Below are 19167 nucleotides of genomic sequence, written 5' to 3' on the forward strand. Positions count from 1 at the left end.
AACTCAGTACACTGCATGTCCACTGGCACAGCGCTCAGCGTGAAGATAGGTCTGGCAAGAGAGACTAGCGCACACTGCGTGGTCCATTTATCGATAATTCTGTGAATTCATCTTGGGTTTGGCAGCAAAAACTAACAGCTGATGCTGTGGAGGGAGAGAGAACGAGCCCTGGAGCTAGTTGTGATCTTCATTAATAGGGGAGAAATATTTTAGCAGTCTTTAGTAGGACCAGATGAGACTGGAGCAGGACACACTATTGCCCGTTTGCGCTTGACTTAAGTTGAGAATCCATCTTTGCAACGTAAATACACATTCAGCAGAGTATTGCGTATTAAATTGTACATGGCATTTTAAAATATGAGCGATGTCTTTTTTTTTTATCCACTTTTTCTCCCATTTTTCTATATTTTCTACCATCCCAATTTCGTATCATCCAATTCAACCCTCCCCTGTCACGAACGCTGTTTCTTGCCTCCCACAAGCCGGCTGCAATGTGGACTAAGTCATACATAGCACAAGTCCCCTCCGGTACTTGAGGTAACAGCAGTCTCATCTTTTCACCTGCATAGCTCGATCTCTCAGTGGCGAGGAGTAACGCGTGGGAGGCTCACGCTGCCCCCGACACTTCCTGATTCTACTGCGCAGGCGCACCAACCGACCTGTAGGAGTCGCTGTCCACAACGCCCGATCCCCACTCATCAGTTTCCCACCCCCTAATACGGCCAATGTGTATTAGTACGGACGACCAGCTAAACTGAAAGCAAATGTGGAGCGCTGGGCTCGAACAGGCAAGCCCAGCGTCTCCAGATTTCGTGGCGAGCGCCTTGCCCACTACGCCACGTAGCCGCCCTAAAATATGAGCGATGTCTATGTTTAACCCATTGAAACCGGAAACACATGTGTGTATATGCAGGCTATATAATGCATTATTAGCAGGCGTTTTAGGTCCAAATGGGTTTTAATCAGCTTATAAACTTGTTTTGACATGTACTTAAATGTTTTAGAAGCTGTGTGGTCAAATGTATTATGTAGAATTAGAATGTCCTCTTGGCTCCGCCCACATTTCTCCTTCTTACCTGCATCCCCTCCTGGCCCCGCCCACATTTCTCCTTCTTACCTACATCCCTTCCTGGCCCCGCCCACATTTCTCCTCACCTACATCCCCTCCTGGCCCTGCCCACATTTCTCCTTCTTACCTGCATCCCTTCCTGGTCCCGCCCACATTTCTCCTCACCCACATCCCCTCCTGGCCCCGCCCACGTTTCTCCTCACCTACATCCCCTCCTGGCCCCGCCCACGTTTCTCCTCAGCTACATCCCCCCTGGCCCCGCCCACGTTTCTCCTCAGCTACATCCCATCCTGGCCCCACCCATGTTTCTTCTTACCTGCATCCCCTCCTGGCCAGAGATGCCCACACCCACGTCAGCCACCTGGATCATGCTGACATCATTAGCACCATCACCTGATTAGATTTATGGGGGGGGGGGAGAATACGTCACAAAGAGCAATCATCTTCCATGCATGAATCACCACACGTAATATGAAACCCACATCATGACGCATGCAAAACCTGACGTGATATCTATGTAGAGTTAGAGCCGACAGTCTAGCATAACATAAGGCATGAATGGCTGTATTTTTAGCACTGCACAAACTGCTTTACAAGGCATACATTCATCAGTATGGGTGACCCCCGTGGGAATCAAACCACTAACCCTAGGAGTGCTAGAGCTATGCTCAGAGCACCAAGCACTACCCACCAGCAGGGCATCAATGTACCAGGTGAATAGAAACACGGAGATCAGAAGGGAAAGGATGGACGTGCCAAAGCATGCCTCCATCCAACATACTGTCCTCAAGATTATACACCTTTATTAGCTTATATATTACGATATATATTATTATAATAAGTACATTGGTACTGCATCCTTATTCACAAACATCCCTCAGTCTAAAGACAAGCATAACCAGTTTTTAAATAGTTTATAACTTTAATTAAGAAAAAAGAAAAGTGCCACTGCTTGTGGGACTAAACTATTATTAAATCTAGTGGCCAGATTGCAGGGGGGAAAAAGATGGTAACTGGGGTGACTACTGACGTCCCTTATGAGCCTTACTGCGACATCATTAGAAGTGTCCTTTTATCCGGAAAATGTGGGATCAAATTGTGATATTCCTAAGTAAGGTCTTGAATGTGAAGATAAATAACGCCCCAATGGCATGTGTTTTGGGTATAATACCGAAAGGGATTAAACTGCCTAAATACCGAGGAATGTGGTATAGAATGGCCATGATATCAGGATGTAGAATTGCATTACGACATTGGAAATCACCTGTTGATATTACTTTTAAAGAATGGATGGAACTAATGTTCCGGACAGCATCATATGAAAGGGTGACGTATAGAGTCGCAGGGAGAGAGGATATTTTCGCTGAGGTATGGGACAGTTTTCTACACCTGACTGAACGGTCTGGGGACAAATGATTAAGATGGGATTACAATATTATCAAGGATGAATATGAAAAAGGGGATTTGATCTGATGGTACTTGTGCTTTATAATGTATTGTGTATATATGTACATATATTTTATGTCCGGATGGTGTGTCTATGGAACGTCACTGTCTCTATCACACTCACATGTGCGCAGGTATAGGTATATCTAGGATACACATATTCATATGTGTACATAATAGGTTTACACACACTCATATACACAAGGATAAGGTATACACGTCAGGGGCACACATACATGCACATACTCATTTATAGGAAATAGGCATACACATACCTACATATACACATAGTTGAAATATAAGCTTTCACTGACACATAAGGGGGATACACATGTATATAGGAGACACACACATACGTAGCTGAGACGCACATATATATACACATCTGAGATATACACTCACATAGGGGGCAGAGGCACACATGGATACGAAACACACACAAGAGATAGGAGTACAGTCACATACCAGGAAGATGCACACACACACATATGAGGCATGTACACATGCTTACGTGATACACGTACCCACATACATGTGTCGGAGACATGCGTGCATGCTTGTTATCATGCACAACTGCATATGTCTGGGGCGCTTTCTCTCACATGCAATATGGAGAAGGGTGGCATCCCGATAGAGGATGCAGCACATACCTGCTCGAAGGTAGTTCGGTCTACATGCAAGGTATATATATCAGGAATGTATACGCATAATGTATAGTATAGTATGTTTCTTTTTTCGTAAGTCTTTTTTTATTTTCCATGTCAGTTATTAATGTATTTGTATGAGTCCTTTACATGTTTTGTATGTTCTTACAAAAAAGAAAAAGGCAAATCCTGGAAATTGAATATGATGATGTGGAAAGAGATGTTTGGAATGTTGGAGAGATTTGTGCAAAAAAAAAAAAAAAAAAAAAAAAAAAGTGTCCTTTTATGCGGCTGGGTGGCGCACCGGACATTGCGCTCGTCACCAACGCAAGAGACACCAAGTTCAGATCCGGCTGTCGGCGTTGCCTCCGGCTTGGGCCGGCCGTCATACTGGCTCAATTGGCAGAGTCAGCGGGTGGAAGTCGATGGGTGGTAATCTGGACGTTGTGGACAGCGACTCCTACAGGTCGGTTGGGGGACGCCTGCACAGCAGAGACAGGAAATAGCGGGGGTAGTGTGAGCCTCCCACACGTTACACCTCGCCAATGAGAGTCCGCGCTGGCAGGTGAAAAGATGCGACAGGCTGCCTCCTTGTGTACCGGAGGGGACACGTGATGCAAGGCTTCTATCCTCCCTACGACCGACCTGTGGGGGGCATATGCGAGCAACGTTCAAGACAGGGGAGGGGAGAATTGGGAACAGCGAAATTGGGATGGGAGAAAAATAGAAAAAATAAGGAGAAAAAGTGGATACAAAAAAAAGTGTCCTTTTATTATTATAAAAAACAAAACAAGTTTCCTACCAAAGATCAATGAATTACCGGAAGATTAAAGCCCACTATTCTTTGGATGGTCTTCACCACATTCTGTCGGGCATTTCTATCCTTCGCCAAAGTGTTACCACAGCCAGGCCGCCCGCCAGGACGCTTCCTAAAAGCCCAGCGCTGTCTGGGTGGGTAGTTGCGGTATTACCGCAATTAAAGAGGAGTGGGAGGGAAGCGTCTGGTTCTTTGAGGTAGGTGATAAATGGAGGCTCTGCTCTGGTTAGCAGAGTGGAGCATCTTAATCATCCAACGCTGCTGTATGTTGTGACCGCTTGTTTACGGCAAAAATCGCAGTTGCGATTATTTAACACAATCACTCATTGATTTTGGAAACATTGTGCATTTATTGATTTTTTTCGTTCTTTTTAAACAGTGGATTTCCACAATACTTTTATCTCGATTATCTTGTTTTCATAATCATTGGAAGCCAAAATCGTAAATTGATGATACTATTTTATTTAATCGCCCAGCCCTCACTGTACGTGGTGGAAGGCTGTGCGGAGGTTCTCTCATCAAGGGAGAGGATGACTCTCGCCACAGCCTCCTCCCTGTCCAGGGGTACGGGGGGGGGGGGGGGGGGGGTAGGAAGGATTGTGTGTAAAACAAGTCTCCAGAGATTTAGAGATGTTGAGAGAGAGTGAGAGAGGGGTTTAGGGGTGGTAGCTCCCCATCTCTCTCCGCTAAGCCGCTCCAGTTTACTGCTAACACAGCAATGACGGGAAAATGCTTGGAAGGCAAAAATAGGATCCTCCCGAGTGCAGTGCTAACATAACAAGAGTAAACAGAGAAGAGACGGCAGAAAGTCACGATGCCTTTTCCCCCCCAAGTCACCTCTATTATGCTACTGATTGATTAGGCCAAAAAGACTAATAATACATTTAGCTTACAATACAATAAAGAAGTTGCATGTCAATTGAAGTTGTATGAAATGCTACTTTCATTTCGCTAGTGACCACGCAAACACAAAAAGGGGGACAAAAGTGTGTCAGTTTGTGACTTTGAAACCCACACATGGAAGTCAACTCGTATGTGGAGTAACGAGTCTGTAAACAGAATAACAGCTATCCAAAGGAGGATAAATATACATACATTTAGTGCCAAATGAGTCCAAAGGTCAGGGCATTTCACAACATCTGTATTAGGATTGGATATGCTACTTGCCTATTGTGGAGTAGCATTTTCAGGTAAATACAATGTTCAGAATTCGTGCAGTCAAGCCCTCAGGGAACTCACTGTGTATTTCAATCAGATGTGTAACTGAGGGGTACAATTCCCTGACTGTATTGTTAAGTATGGTATTAAACCACTACCTCTTGTACTTTAACTTATGGCCATCCAGTACATGATATAGATATGATGAACACTTTCCCACCTGATGAAACGAAGTCCACACAAATGTACAAATCGAATATTTAATATAGCAAAAGGTATATACAACGTTCACTTGTTTACACTTATGATTTGAAATGCACTTGTATGGCAAATGAGTATTCGTAGGTAAATCAACATTGAATGTCCAATCTCTGGTTACGCAGGGAGTAAGTATACAACCCGGTTCTTTAGGAAACTATAGCGATGGTACTTAAATGATTATAGCTGGATACACTAAGGGGGGGGGGGGGGTCCCGCTGGTTGTAAGACAGTAGGAGGGGGGGGTTAGAGAAGCCGCTGGCGGTATCCCATCTGGCCGACGATTTCTTGGGAGAATTCAAAGTCTTGAACACGGTGCCCACAGAACCTCGGTCCGCAGATGAATACAGCTGGACCCTCTGGTGGACGGTAGCTGCCGGTCCACAACGGAGAGACGTGAGGCGACCTCACTGGTGTAGAGCGCCGTCTCACCTGGAGTCCTCTCCGGGGGGTAGTTCCAACACTCTGCAGTGTTGGCCGTTATCCATGGAATAATCAAAGCACCCAAAGCATAATCCAAGCCGTGGAAGGCTCGCCGTCGTCCGGGTAGAGTAATCCAATGTACAGGTCCAGTCGCCCTGGCCCGGAGCTCCTCGGATGCAAGCACCACTAGTGGTCTGCCCAGCCTGGTTAAGACTCCAGATAACGTCAGGAACGATGGGGGTACTGATAACTTTATAACTCTAACCGAACGATGCACCATACATAAATAGACTATTATTAGCTTAATAGAATACGTCCAACTCGACGGTATAGTGCCAAACTATGACAATTCAACTATTAATCCACACGATATCTCAATGCCTATTCTGAGGCCAAGTAGGCCTTACTGCACCACACGTGCGTCGTGGGTGAGGCTTCGCGTCTGTTACTCGGTTGGAGGGTAAAGAACTAATGGACTAAAAGAAAGTTCTACTTTACTTGCGCCATATATATATGCGCTGTGAACAAATAGTACCATTCGTATTTCGCCAGACGTATTCCTACGCGGAACCGGGCTTGCCACGACATGTTGGGCGGCACGATTGAACTTGAACCTAGGGGTATGGCTGCTGGCGCCAGGTTCTCGTCCAATGGTAGAATGAAACTATTATGGGCTGTTTAGTAGACTAAAGGGATATTCAGTGCATATTGTACAAGGAATATACAGGGGATATCAAACGATATACAAATACTATTTAAATATATATAAATAAATATATATTCGGTTTAATCTGATCCTTCACAACAGCCGCCCCCTAATTAGTCCCACCTAATTAGCTAAGCAGAGACAGATTAACCGCACTGTCTACCACTCAAGGTCCGCTGTAAGGGTCAGTCAACTCACAAAGTCATGGGGTCATGGTCATCATCGATAGTATCTGGGAGTCGGGGCAGTTCTATTAGCCTCGCCACGGGTCGTGTGTAAGTTCGCCCTTGGACGAGTACTTCAGCTGCTCGGACCTTGCCATCGGCACCGGTGATCACTTTGCTTACGCGGCCAGCCGGCCACATAGCTCTGGGTAGTGACTGGTCGATAATCATGACGACTGTTCCTTCTGTCAGATTGTCTCTCTTTTACCCACTTCTGGCGGGTCTGTAGAGACGGTAGGTAGTGGAGTAGGAAGCTGCTCCAAAACTTGTCAGCTAGTACTTGACTGTACCTCCACATTCTTCGGCCGCTCGCTTCTTCAGGCCTGTACATTGTCTGGGGTAGCGCGGGGTCCAGCCGCCCCATTAAGAGTGTGTTGGGGGTGACTGGGTCGACATCTGCTACATCACTGGAGACGTAACCGAGGGGCTTTGAGTTCAATACTCCCTCGATCTCCGTGAGGACTGTCATTAGGACTTCTTCCGCCACAGTCTAGGCCCCAAGCACGCGTACAGGGCTGTCTTTATAGAACGTACTTCTCGTTCCCAGGTTCCACCGAAGTGGGGTGCGTTCGGGGGATTAAACTGGAAGTCAATCTGGGATGGAGCTAGGTGGGTCTTAAGTTCTGGGCCCATAGCTTGGAAGCTCTCTCTCAGCTCTCTTTCTCCGCCTTTGAAGTTTGTCCCGTGATCAGACAACAATGTAGACGGTTTTCCTTTCCGTGATGTGAATCTTCGGAAGGCCATAAGGAATGAGTCTGTGCTCATGGTCGGAAGGAGCTCGATATGTATCGCTCTGGTGGTCATGCATTTGAATACAATACCCCACCGCTTCTCGGTTCCTCTTCCTTTCTTTATATACAACGGGCCAAAACAGTCCATGCCTGTGGAGTGGAATGGCTTGTCGCCGAGTCGGAGGCGACAGGGAGGTATGTCAGCCATCCGTGGTATGCTGGGCTGCGCGCGCCACTTTCGGCAGTCTAGACAGGTTCGCTGGAAGCGTCGCACCGCTTCTCTTCCTTGAAGTATCCAATAGCGACGTCTGATCTCCGCGAAGACTCTCTCTGCTCCTGCGTGGTGTACATCCTCGTCGTATTTCTTTATGATCAGCTCTGTGACCTTGTGTCGGCTGTTCAAGACTATCGGGTACTTAATGTCATCCGGTAGATCGGGGGCTCTCCGCAGGCGACCACCCACTCTGATGAGATTATGGGCTTTACTCTCGGGTGCCAGGTGGAGCAGTCTGCTGTCTGATGGGACGGGCTTTCCTCCCTGTAGACAGTCTAGCTCATCGGGGAACGAGTCTCTCTGGGCTCGTTGTAGTAGAAGAAGTTCTGCTTCTTCGTAGTCAGCTGCTGAAATGTCAGTGGTGGACTGAATCTCTGGGTGGTGCCACAGGAATGTCTTTTGCTGCGCACTCTCTAGGGTAATGCAGTCATCTATGTTGGGGTCTGTGGAGGCGACTGTGCTCAGTCCACAGAACATAGGTTTCTTGTTCTCAGCCTCCTCGTTACTTGCTTCCCGTGGGGTGGGCGTAGGCCACTCTCCTTCGGGGAGCTTGAGGAATTCTGGTCCGTCACTGTAGATGTTGCGACGGGTGAGGTCATCCAGAGACATTCCCCGGGTGATGACGTCAGCTGGGTTGTGTTTGGTGTCCACATACCGCCAGCTCGCTGCTTCTGTTAACTCTTGAATCTCGGTGACTCTGACTCCCACGAAGACTTTGTATCTGCATGAATCAGACTTGATCCATGTGAGTACTGTCGTGGAATCTGACCACAAGATTGTTCTGTGCACCGGAATGGTGAGTTCACGTTGGATTAACGTGGCTAGATGCGCTCCTGCTAGGGCTGCGCAGAGCTCTAGACGCGGGATAGATTGTTGCTTTCGTGGGGCTATTCTTGAGCGAGCCAGGATGAAAGCAGTGTGTATCTTTCCTCCCTTCTCTTGGGCACGCAAGTAGGCCACCGATCCATAGGCTACTTCGGAGGCGTCGCTGAAGACGTGTAGATCAATCTTGCATGTCTCTGGCCTCACTGTGGATGGGAAGTAGCTGCGGCGTATATTGACGCCTGGGAGTGAGCGGAGTTCCGTCTCCCACTCTCTCCATGTTGAGGCAAGGTGTGCGGGTATTGGGTCGTCCCAGCCCTGGTCCTTGTCCCATAGTGCTCGTACAATCATCTTTGCCCTGGTGGTGTAAGGTAGAATACATCCCAACGGGTCATATTGTCTGGCGAGTGTTCTGTACACACTCCGTCTGGTGGTCGGTGTCGCAATGTATGACGCCGTGAATGGCTGATACATCGGCGAGCGTTGGGGGAGAGGCCTCCTAGGCGAGTCTCCTGTTGCGCCTCTCTGTGGGCTGGTACCGACAGGGTACCATGGCCCGCTGGTCCAGGTGCTATTCCTCGGGGCTGGTCGTGCGTCGTGCTCACCCGTGAATAGAGTCGGGGGTCTGTAGCGCAGCGCCGCGGGGGTATAGCCTGGGCTGTACTGGACCTCCTGGTCCGGTGGAGTACTGTGCTGTCGTCGGGCTTGGTTCTCCTCCTCTCCCTCTTCTTCCTCTATCAGGTCTTCCAGATCCTGTAGTCGTTTATTTAGCTTCTCCGCAGTGTATGCCGCTCCTTCCTTGTAGCTGGGTCTCGCTTGGACCGGTCTGGGAAGGGGGTCTGCGGGGGGTATAGGCTTGGTCTGTTGGTCAAGTTCAGGGTCGCTTGCTCGGTTAGGAGACGCTGCCCTTGACTGTTGTCTCGACGATTTCCTTGAACCCCTGGCGGAGGGAGAGGGTGTTGCCCTGGGGATCAGCCGCTTCATTAGCCGCGCCCGTAACTTGTCGCGCTCGGCTTGTAGTCTGTCGCGCTCGGTTTGGCGCTGGATGAGATCGATGTTGCGCTCTGCTTCTCTTTGGGCACAGTCAGCGGCGCGCTGGGCTTCGGCGGCGGCGCGCTCTGCTTCTCTTTGGGCACCGTCAGCGACGCGCTGGGCTTCGGCGCGCTCTGCTTCGGCGGCGGCGCGCTCTGCTTCGGCCCGGTCTCTTATCATATTAATTTCCGTCTGAAGGCGTCTCATCTCCCGGCGTATGCGCTCTTCTTCGCTCCGTTGCTGTGCTTGGAGTCGATCGCGCTTGCCCTGAAGTCGGTCGCGTTCGGTAGAGGCTGTCAGGCTGACGAGGAACGCCTGTTGTAGCATCCTCTCCGCTTCGCTGGGGGAGGGCGGTTGTGGAGGTGAGCCGCTCCTGTGTGAGCCGCTCCTGGGTGTACTCGTTGGGGAGTCCTGGAGCTCTATTTCCTCGGCGCTCTCCTCCTCTTCTTCCGTGCAGAGTTCTCTCTCTGTAGGGTTGTCTTCCTCCCGGGGCTGGTCGGGGACTACTTCTTCGGTATTGGCGGGGGGTAAAGGCATGTCAGCTCCCTCCTGGTCCCCACCGTGGGCTTGGTCAGTTACATTAGAACCTACTAGGGCCTCTGTGGTCGGGGAAACCTGGTCGTTAAGGTCAGACATAATTTTACTTTCTACTTTTACCGCGTTTACCGTTTGTCGAAGGCTAGGTAGTTGACTGACAGCGTAATCCTCTAAGTACTGAGGTGTCTGTCGTCTGCGCCGCGGGCGTTCTAGGTTAGGAGGACCGTTTCGTGGAGTGTTCATCATAGGCCATTTTTATATTAATAACACTATATTAATATTACACTAGTTACCCTCCGGCTCGAAGGACCAATTGTAACTGAGGGGTACAATTCCCTGACTGTATTGTTAAGTATGGTATTAAACCACTACCTCTTGTACTTTAACTTCTGGCCATCCAGTACATGATATAGATATGATGAACACTTTCCCACCTGATGAAACGAAGTCCACACAAATGTACAAATCGAATATTTAATATAGCAAAAGGTATATACAACGTTCACTTGTTTACACTTATGATTTGAAATGCACTTGTATGGCAAATGAGTATTCGTAGGTAAATCAACATTGAATGTCCAATCTCTGGTTACGCAGGGAGTAAGTATACAACCCGGTTCTTTAGGAAACTATAGCGATGGTACTTAAATGATTATAGCTGGATACACTAAGGGGGGGGGGGGGGGGTCCCGCTGGTTGTAAGACAGTAGGAGGGGGGGGTTAGAGAAGCCGCTGGCGGTATCCCATCTGGCCGACGATTTCTTGGGAGAATTCAAAGTCTTGAACACGGTGCCCACAGAACCTCGGTCCGCAGATGAATACAGCTGGACCCTCTGGTGGACGGTAGCTGCCGGTCCACAACGGAGAGACGTGAGGCGACCTCACTGGTGTAGAGCGCCGTCTCACCTGGAGTCCTCTCCGGGGGGTAGTTCCAACACTCGGCAGTGTTGGCCGTTATCCATGGAATAATCAAAGCACCCAAAGCATAATCCAAGCCGTGGAAGGCTCGCCGTCGTCCGGGTAGAGTAATCCAATGTACAGGTCCAGTCGCCCTGGCCCGGAGCTCCTCGGATGCAAGCACCACTAGTGGTCTGCCCAGCCTGGTTAAGACTCCAGATAACGTCAGGAACGATGGGGGTACTGATAACTTTATAACTCTAACCGAACGATGCACCATACATAAATAGACTATTATTAGCTTAATAGAATACGTCCAACTCGACGGTATAGTGCCAAACTATGACAATTCAACTATTAATCCACACGATATCTCAATGCCTATTCTGAGGCCAAGTAGGCCTTACTGCACCACACGTGCGTCGTGGGTGAGGCTTCGCGTCTGTTACTCGGTTGGAGGGTAAAGAACTAATGGACTAAAAGAAAGTTCTACTTTACTTGCGCCATATATATATGCGCTGTGAACAAATAGTACCATTCGTATTTCGCCAGACGTATTCCTACGCGGAACCGGGCTTGCCACGACATGTTGGGCGGCACGATTGAACTTGAACCTAGGGGTATGGCTGCTGGCGCCAGGTTCTCGTCCAATGGTAGAATGAAACTATTATGGGCTGTTTAGTAGACTAAAGGGATATTCAGTGCATATTGTACAAGGAATATACAGGGGATATCAAACGATATACAAATACTATTTAAATATATATATATAAATAAATATATATTCGGTTTAATCTGATCCTTCACAACAAGATGCATTTCAGTCGGCGCTCTCAGGAGAGGACACAGGGGAAATTATAGTTAACTGGTAAACTAAAAACCAAAACTAGGTTGTGAAAAAAAAACTTTAGTTAACTGAAATAGAAATAAACCCACTCTGGAAACTAACTGAAACAAAACTGCATTTAAAACACAAATTAAAAACGAAATAGAAATAAAAAACGAATGAAAAATACAAAGCTATAATAACCCTGGAGGACACTTGACAGGGCGATGCTCTGGTCAGAGGCTTTAACATGTTGAGGTAATCCACCGGTCCTTATTCAACTGATGAAGTGACAAGGGAAATGAGCACTAAAGACACAGTCGATCAAATATGAACTAATATATATATACAGGGTTCCCACAGACATTGCTAAATGAAATTCAAGGACTTTCAAGTACTTTCTTAAGCACTATTTTTCATTTTAAAGGGCATTTAAAAGGATACAATTTACTTTTAAATGCCGTTTTTTATAGAAATAAAATCTGATCCAATATTTATGGCTTAAAACCAATTTGCGACAATTGGTTACACTTTAAATTAAAAAAAATTTATTTCTTGATTCACCTTGTTAAAAAATTGGCTGTTTTCAAGGAATTCCAGGCCTTTAAGCACTTCAAGGACCTTGTGCGAACCCTGTAAATATTAATATAACTAATATATATAGTACATACCTATGGCCAGGGTCATGACCTTCAACTTGTTCCGCACCAGCTTGACCACCATGCTCTTCTGCAGCGGCGTGGAGCGGCAGCAGAGCACCGAGCGGCAGCTCCGGGCCACGGCCAGGAACTTGTCCTCCAGGCTCTTGTCCAGGGCGTAAGCCAGGGTCCGCCCGTCGATCACCAGGCCCAGCCGGTGCACCAGGAAGGGCGTGGCGTGCGAGGAGGGCGACGAGGAAGGGTAGATCTCATAGGCCGCAAAGTCGCCGTGGTGGAAGGCCTTGGCGGCCTGTTCCGCGGAGGAGCTGCAGAGGAATTTGGCCTGGATGTAGTGTAAACTCTCCTCCAGCAGCAAGGCACACGCCTCCTGTGTGTCAGAGACCAGGCAGACTGGGTCAGAGTTTAGGAGTCAGGATACTCGCTCAATACCAACCTGCCGGGCAGCAGCATCTGGCCGCCAGATGAAGCAGCAACAGGGTACCAAGCGGCTCGACTGATTTACACCTAACCTTCTCCCCCCCCCCTCCCCCCCACTGTGAGTTATGCGTTTTCAGTTTCACCCAGGAAAACAAAACGAGTTGTTCAGATATTCCAACATTCTGGTGAATCAAAACAGGTACCGGTACATCTCTAAAGGTAGAATCTGCAAAATCGTCAAACAGTGACCTGTAGGCAAAATAGCACCGCTTGGTTACTGCACTCATGTAATCAAATACGAAGCAGGGCTCCCTTTTGCCTACAGGTGCCCCGTTTGACGGCATTACAGATTCTACCTTTAAAAGATGAACTTTGTACGATTTTCCTGATCACTTGAAATGAGGACCGTGTATGAGATGCACCGTTTGACCACGGCCTTGCAAGATGCAATTTGGCCAGTGAGAGCATGAATTCGTCTGTAATCTATTGTATCCATGTAATTCAAGTAGGGGTGTCACAATTTATCGATTGACCCCATAACAAAAATATAAATCGATTAAAGATTACTGAATCGCTGTTTTGAAACATTTCACTGGTGGCAGTTAAATGTTCCAAAGTGACTAGTCTGATGGAAATACTAATATAAGAAGAAGAATTTCACAAATACTTTTTTGTAAAAAGTCCCTGTTAAAAGTGCACGCTTTAGCTTAGACTTCAGTGTGCCTTCATGGGAAAAATAAAACCTAAGTAAACTTAATGTAAATGTTCAATCATCAGGGATTTTAGCTGCGACCAGCAGCTCTATAGGTCTCTGTCGTTTGGTCCAGATTTCCCCCCCTCTACAGGTTTCGTCAAGTGTGTGTTTTCATGCCAATAGGGAGGTGTAGTGGTTACGTCATTGCTGTTTCCTGTGCGGTCCACCCCTCTTGATATCGCAATGTATTTCCAATGGACCGATTTCTAAACGACCAAGGTACCCATGTACATGTCAAAATACTTCCCAAAGGTCAGTGAATACCACGATCACAACACCAGAGGGAGCTCCACAAATCATGTCAAACCCAGATTCGGCTCAAATAAGGGACTAAACACGTTTCGCAATTATGCCACATCAATGTGGAACGCCCTACCCAAAGCTGTAAAGGAATGTGGATCACTACCCACTTTCAAAACCTCTCTCAAGGGACACCTACGGGAGACTGCAATTCAACACTGGCCCCTGTAAATATCCTAACCCAATCATTCCAACCCCCTCCAATGTACAGTCATTTACCTAGTATGGTTTTGTCAATAGTTCAATGTACAATTGTGTTTGTTTGTACAGTGTCTCCTCCCCCCCCCCCTCAATGTACAGTGTTACTTGTTTATACAGTGTGCCCCCCCCCCCCCCCCCCCCCCAACCACCTCCAATGTAAATTACCCAGTATGGTTGTCAATATCCCAATGTACCCAACCCCCCCCACCCAACCTCCAATGTACAGTTTCTACGTCAAATGTATATACTCCCTTTTCTTGACTCCTTCTGTATCACAAACAGTACTGTATTTGCAAATCTGGTATGTCATAAATGTATAGATGTAGCAGTACTGACTATCTGTATGTCATGTATGTCATATATGTCTATATGAATTGAAAATGGGGGACCCTGATGGAAACAAGACAAACGTCTTTCTCAGGTCTGCATCCCCTTAACAATTGTATGTATTGAGCCGTACTGTATTGTACCCATTCTGCAATCTGTTAAATAAAGTTTTCATTCATTCATTCATTCAAATAGTCTTGTTTAAAACAAATAAAGCATGAACATTGGAACATTGTGCATCCACAATCTATAGCTCAACATGAAAAAGAATCGCAATTAATCGTAAAAGTAGCTAAATAACAACGTTTATGTTTTCGGAACTACACTCACTTTGGCGCTGCTGACTGACGTCACCACAGCGTAGACTCCTGGCTGTATTAGGCGACAGCACTAATTGGTAAGTGTAGTTCTTTTTTAACAACAAATTAAAAATCTTATAACTAACTTTATTTCAATCAAAAATGCTTAAACAATAATGTTAGTGATAGAAGGGAACACATTTTGTGCAAAAATGGAAAGCTTGCCAATGTTCATGATGCAGAATTATTACAATAGCCGATAATTAGGGATGCTCGATATTGGCTTTTTTACCGATACCGATATACCGATATTGTCCAACTCTTAATTTCCGATACCGATATCAACCGATACCGATATATGCAGGGTTTCCCCCCCCCAAAAAACGGAATAATTTCAGGTAATTAATCCTTTATCTGCCAGGGATTATTCTGATCTTAATCCCCTCTCTGCCACCACTGTAAATCTATGGAGATGTTCCCCTTCTTTGCAGGGCTATACCTTTTTAAATTGTATTGCTAAATTGACATTACTATGGCCCATTCAACGTCAAGTATCTATCGTTTAGGATGTAGCAACGTTCTACTTTTTCATTCACATATTCATACTAAAATACGGTCTAAAGTATAAATATGTTTTTATCGTTTTCTGCAGCATTCTGCAGAACGTGAGTTATAGCCATAAATACATATATTAGATCATCAAATGTAGTTTGATACCGATTGACGTCAGATAAAAAATTTCAAGGTCCTAAACGTCATGCCTCATCATCTGCTGGTGACCGGAGGGGGGGGGTTATAAGTCCGTGGCCGACGTTAAATCATTTATGTAGTATGGGCGATATATAGATCAGAGCAGTTTATATGGATAATAATAATCAAACACGCTGAAACTCACCGCAGCTTCCTCGTAGCGTTGGGCGATGCTACTGGAGCAAAAAGATCGTTATTATGGGATGTCGATCTAGTTGGTCCAGTTCCAGGTTGTATAATACTATATACGTCCAAATATCGTTGTTTATTGAGTTAGGGCAACCGATCGATTATCCAGTGTGTCGAGATGGAGCCCCGGGAGCGATAGCGAGTGGCCGGACGAAATATGGGTGAGCACCACTTCCGGCCGCTCACTTCCGGTTTTGGCGATTCGCCGATCGGCCACCAGATGGCGGTCTTGAACCGTTGGAGAGTTGAGAGGAGATCTGCAGCACCCGTCAAGTCTCCGTGGGTGAAATATGATTGCCATGACAGATTTTTGAAATATTGATCTCAAAGACGCTGTACAACGTCATTGGCAGATTACGCATGGCGAGGAAAGACGTTTTAACACGTCATTGGCGATTAAAGGGTTAACATTACCCCCCCCCCAGTCACACAGGGGGTCCCCCAAGGCTCAGTCCTTGGCCCCCTGCTCTTCATCTGCTACATTCTCCCCCTTGGTCACATCATCCGCAAATACCACCTCAACTTCCACTGTTACGCTGACGACACCCAAATATACATCAGTACACAATCCCCCCACAGCCCACCCCTCAGTCACATTGAATCATGCATCACCGAACTCCAAACTTGGATGACCCACAACTTCCTCAAACTGAACAGTGACAAGACTGAACTCCTCATCATTGGCACCAAAACCACCCTCACCAGATCCGGACCCATCACACTCACCATCAACGACTCCACCATCACCCCCTCCCCCCTAGTCCGCAACCTTGGTGTCCTCCTTGACCCCACCCTCTCATTTGACCCCCACGTCCGCTCCATCGTCAAAACATCCTACTTTCACCTCCGCAACATCGCAAAAATCCGTCACTGCCTCTCCCCCCCCGCTGCTGAATCCCTCATTCACGCCTTCATCTCCTCCCGCCTGGACTACTGCAACTCCCTCCTCACTGGTATCACCTCCCGCTCCCTCCATAAACTGCAAATGGTCCAAAATTCAGCCGCCCGCCTCCTCACTAACACCCGGTCCCGCGAACACATCACTCCTGTCCTCCACTCCCTCCACTGGCTCCCGATCAAACACCGCATTAACTTTAAAACACTACTCCTCACCTTCAAAGCCCTCCACAGCCTGGCCCCCCCCTACCTGACTGATCTCCTTCTCCCCTACCGCCCAACCCGTTCCCTCCGGTCCTCCTCCACTGCCTCCCTCACTGTCCCGACATCCAAGCTCAAAAACTTCGGAGATCGGGCCTTCTCTCGCACTGCACCCCGACTCTGGAACTCCCTCCCCCAGTCCATCAGAGACTCCCCTACACTCTCCACCTTCAAAGCTCGCCTCAAAACCCACCTGTTCTCCCTTGCCTTCAACCCCCCCCCACCCCTAAACCCCCCCCTCCCCTCCAACCTGATCGATATGTCTCTAGTCTTTTTTTTGTGCCATCAGGCTGTCTCCCCCGTTCCCCCCATGGTCTCATGTTCCTTTGTTTTTGTTTCTTTGTTGTTTTGTTTTGTTTCTTTGCTTTCGCCTCTTTGTTTGTACCCCTGCTCCCGACTACTGTCAGCGACTTCGGGTTACTGAGAAGCGCTATATAAATTAAATGAATTATTATTATTATTATTATTACATCTCTCTTGTTGTGGAATTAACACAACATTATGCATACTTTTGACAATAAATAAAATCAGAATTTGTTCTTACTTGCTTGCCTGGGTAAATAAAGGTTATAGAAATGTAAAAAAAAGAAAAGAAACAACACCGATATTTTCCGATACATTTTAATGCCAATATCGGCCGATAATATCGGTAGGCCGATAATATCGGACATCCCTACCGATAATACATTTTTCCCAATGATAAATTCCTATACGGGTGGACCGCAGACTACACCTCCCTATTGGCTAAAAGGGGCGTGGCAATGGAAGTGGCCTATCGCATCAAGGTAATGATGAGGTATACTTGTCAATACTGAGTGACACATGGCTGTTGACCTGAGAATCAGCATTGAATTCAAGGTAATGATGATATACTTGTCAATACTGAGTGACGCATGGCTGCTGAACTGAGAATCAGCGTTGAATTCAAGGTAATGATGATATACTTGTCAATACTGAGTGACACATGGCTGCCGACCTGAGAATCAGCGTTGAGGGTGAGGATCTCCTCCTCAGGGTCCAGCAGTTTGCAAGCGTAGGCGATGTTGACGGCCGTCTCCTGCTTGTCTCCAGTCAGCACCCAGATCTGCAGACCTGCCTTCCGCAGCGAGGCTATCGTTTCGGGCACGCCGTCCTGAAGCCTGTCCTCTATGCCTGTGGCCCCTGAACACAAAAGGCAAAGCTAGCGTTATTACACCTCCCCCCATCCATTATATTCATATATAAACACAAATATATGTTATATAATATATGTATATCGATTCGGTGTGGACAGATACTGAGAACATCAGTGTTAAGGACTTTTGCGTTCACTGGACAAAACTATTGAGATAGCATACATTTTCTCTGTTAGAGATATCTAATATTTTGTGTCAGAAATACAGAAAATCAACTTGTTTTGCTTTGATAAAATGTATTTCTAGAATACATAATACCCTGTTTTAGTCCGGTTTTATCTGTCCGATGTCCAATAACCGCATCAATTCATCCCTAATAACTGAAGCTGTACAGTTCAGATACGGTACAGAAAAATGTTCTCAAAATATAACCGGTATACCTGGCGTGAAGACATGCTAGTTGGTTTTGGTCTCGGCAGTAGCACTGTTGTTGACGAGAACCATTTCTAAATGTATCCTACTCAATATCTGAGGCGACAGAGCGTTCATAGCAGTCTGTTTCAGATACATTGTGAAGAGGTGCCTACATTTATTCCATAATTTCTCGCTCAAGTTAAAGCAATTTTGCACCGCCTAGAGCGAAGCTGTGTGTCACGCTCCTTTCTCATCCTCCCCTTTATCTGAAATGCAGGATTTACCTAAAAGGTGGAGGTTTGTCTCCAGTCGTAGGGCTGAATCAAAGAGCTGCTCCTCACGTCCCTGGATGGCGGTCTCGGCCTCTAGATGGCGCCGCAACCAGCAGGCATATTCCTCCTTACTCAGAATCTGACATATACAGTACACACACACACATAGATAAGACACACATACGCGCACACACACACCCACACAGAGCGATGCTTATGTCAGATGCAGTCTGGGATAAACTACAGTAAGTGGAGACCAAAAGCAACGTTTCCCTCCAGGGCCGAGGACACTGATTAAGCAGGTTATCTCTGGGAGTATGTGAGACCTTGAGAAACCATTTTGTCACATCGCTGTGGTGACGGGCTTTTTGCACAAGGGAAGCAAAAGCAGGGGATTATAATGAGGATGGCTGGTGAGAGCATAAATTAACAGCCTGGGAAAGTGGCA

The 19167-nt window shown here is 46.9% G+C and overlaps 1 protein-coding gene across 1 annotated transcript in view; it reads right to left on the reverse strand.

Annotated features, from left to right (window-relative positions):
* atp10a (ATPase phospholipid transporting 10A) overlaps positions 1-19167 on the reverse strand; it is a 139167-nt gene that overhangs the window by 40445 nt on the left and 79555 nt on the right. The window contains exons 12-15 of the mRNA XM_084307816.1: positions 18732-18858; positions 17895-18079; positions 12536-12890; positions 1386-1462 (exon numbers count right to left, since the gene is read on the reverse strand). Of these exons, the coding sequence (XP_084163942.1) occupies positions 1386-1462; positions 12536-12890; positions 17895-18079; positions 18732-18858 (744 nt within the window). The remainder of the gene's footprint in view (positions 1-1385; positions 1463-12535; positions 12891-17894; positions 18080-18731; positions 18859-19167) is intronic.

This window comes from Notolepis coatsorum, assembly GCF_963971535.1.
Source record: "Notolepis coatsorum genome assembly, chromosome: 2".
NCBI lineage: Eukaryota > Metazoa > Chordata > Actinopteri > Aulopiformes > Paralepididae > Notolepis > Notolepis coatsorum.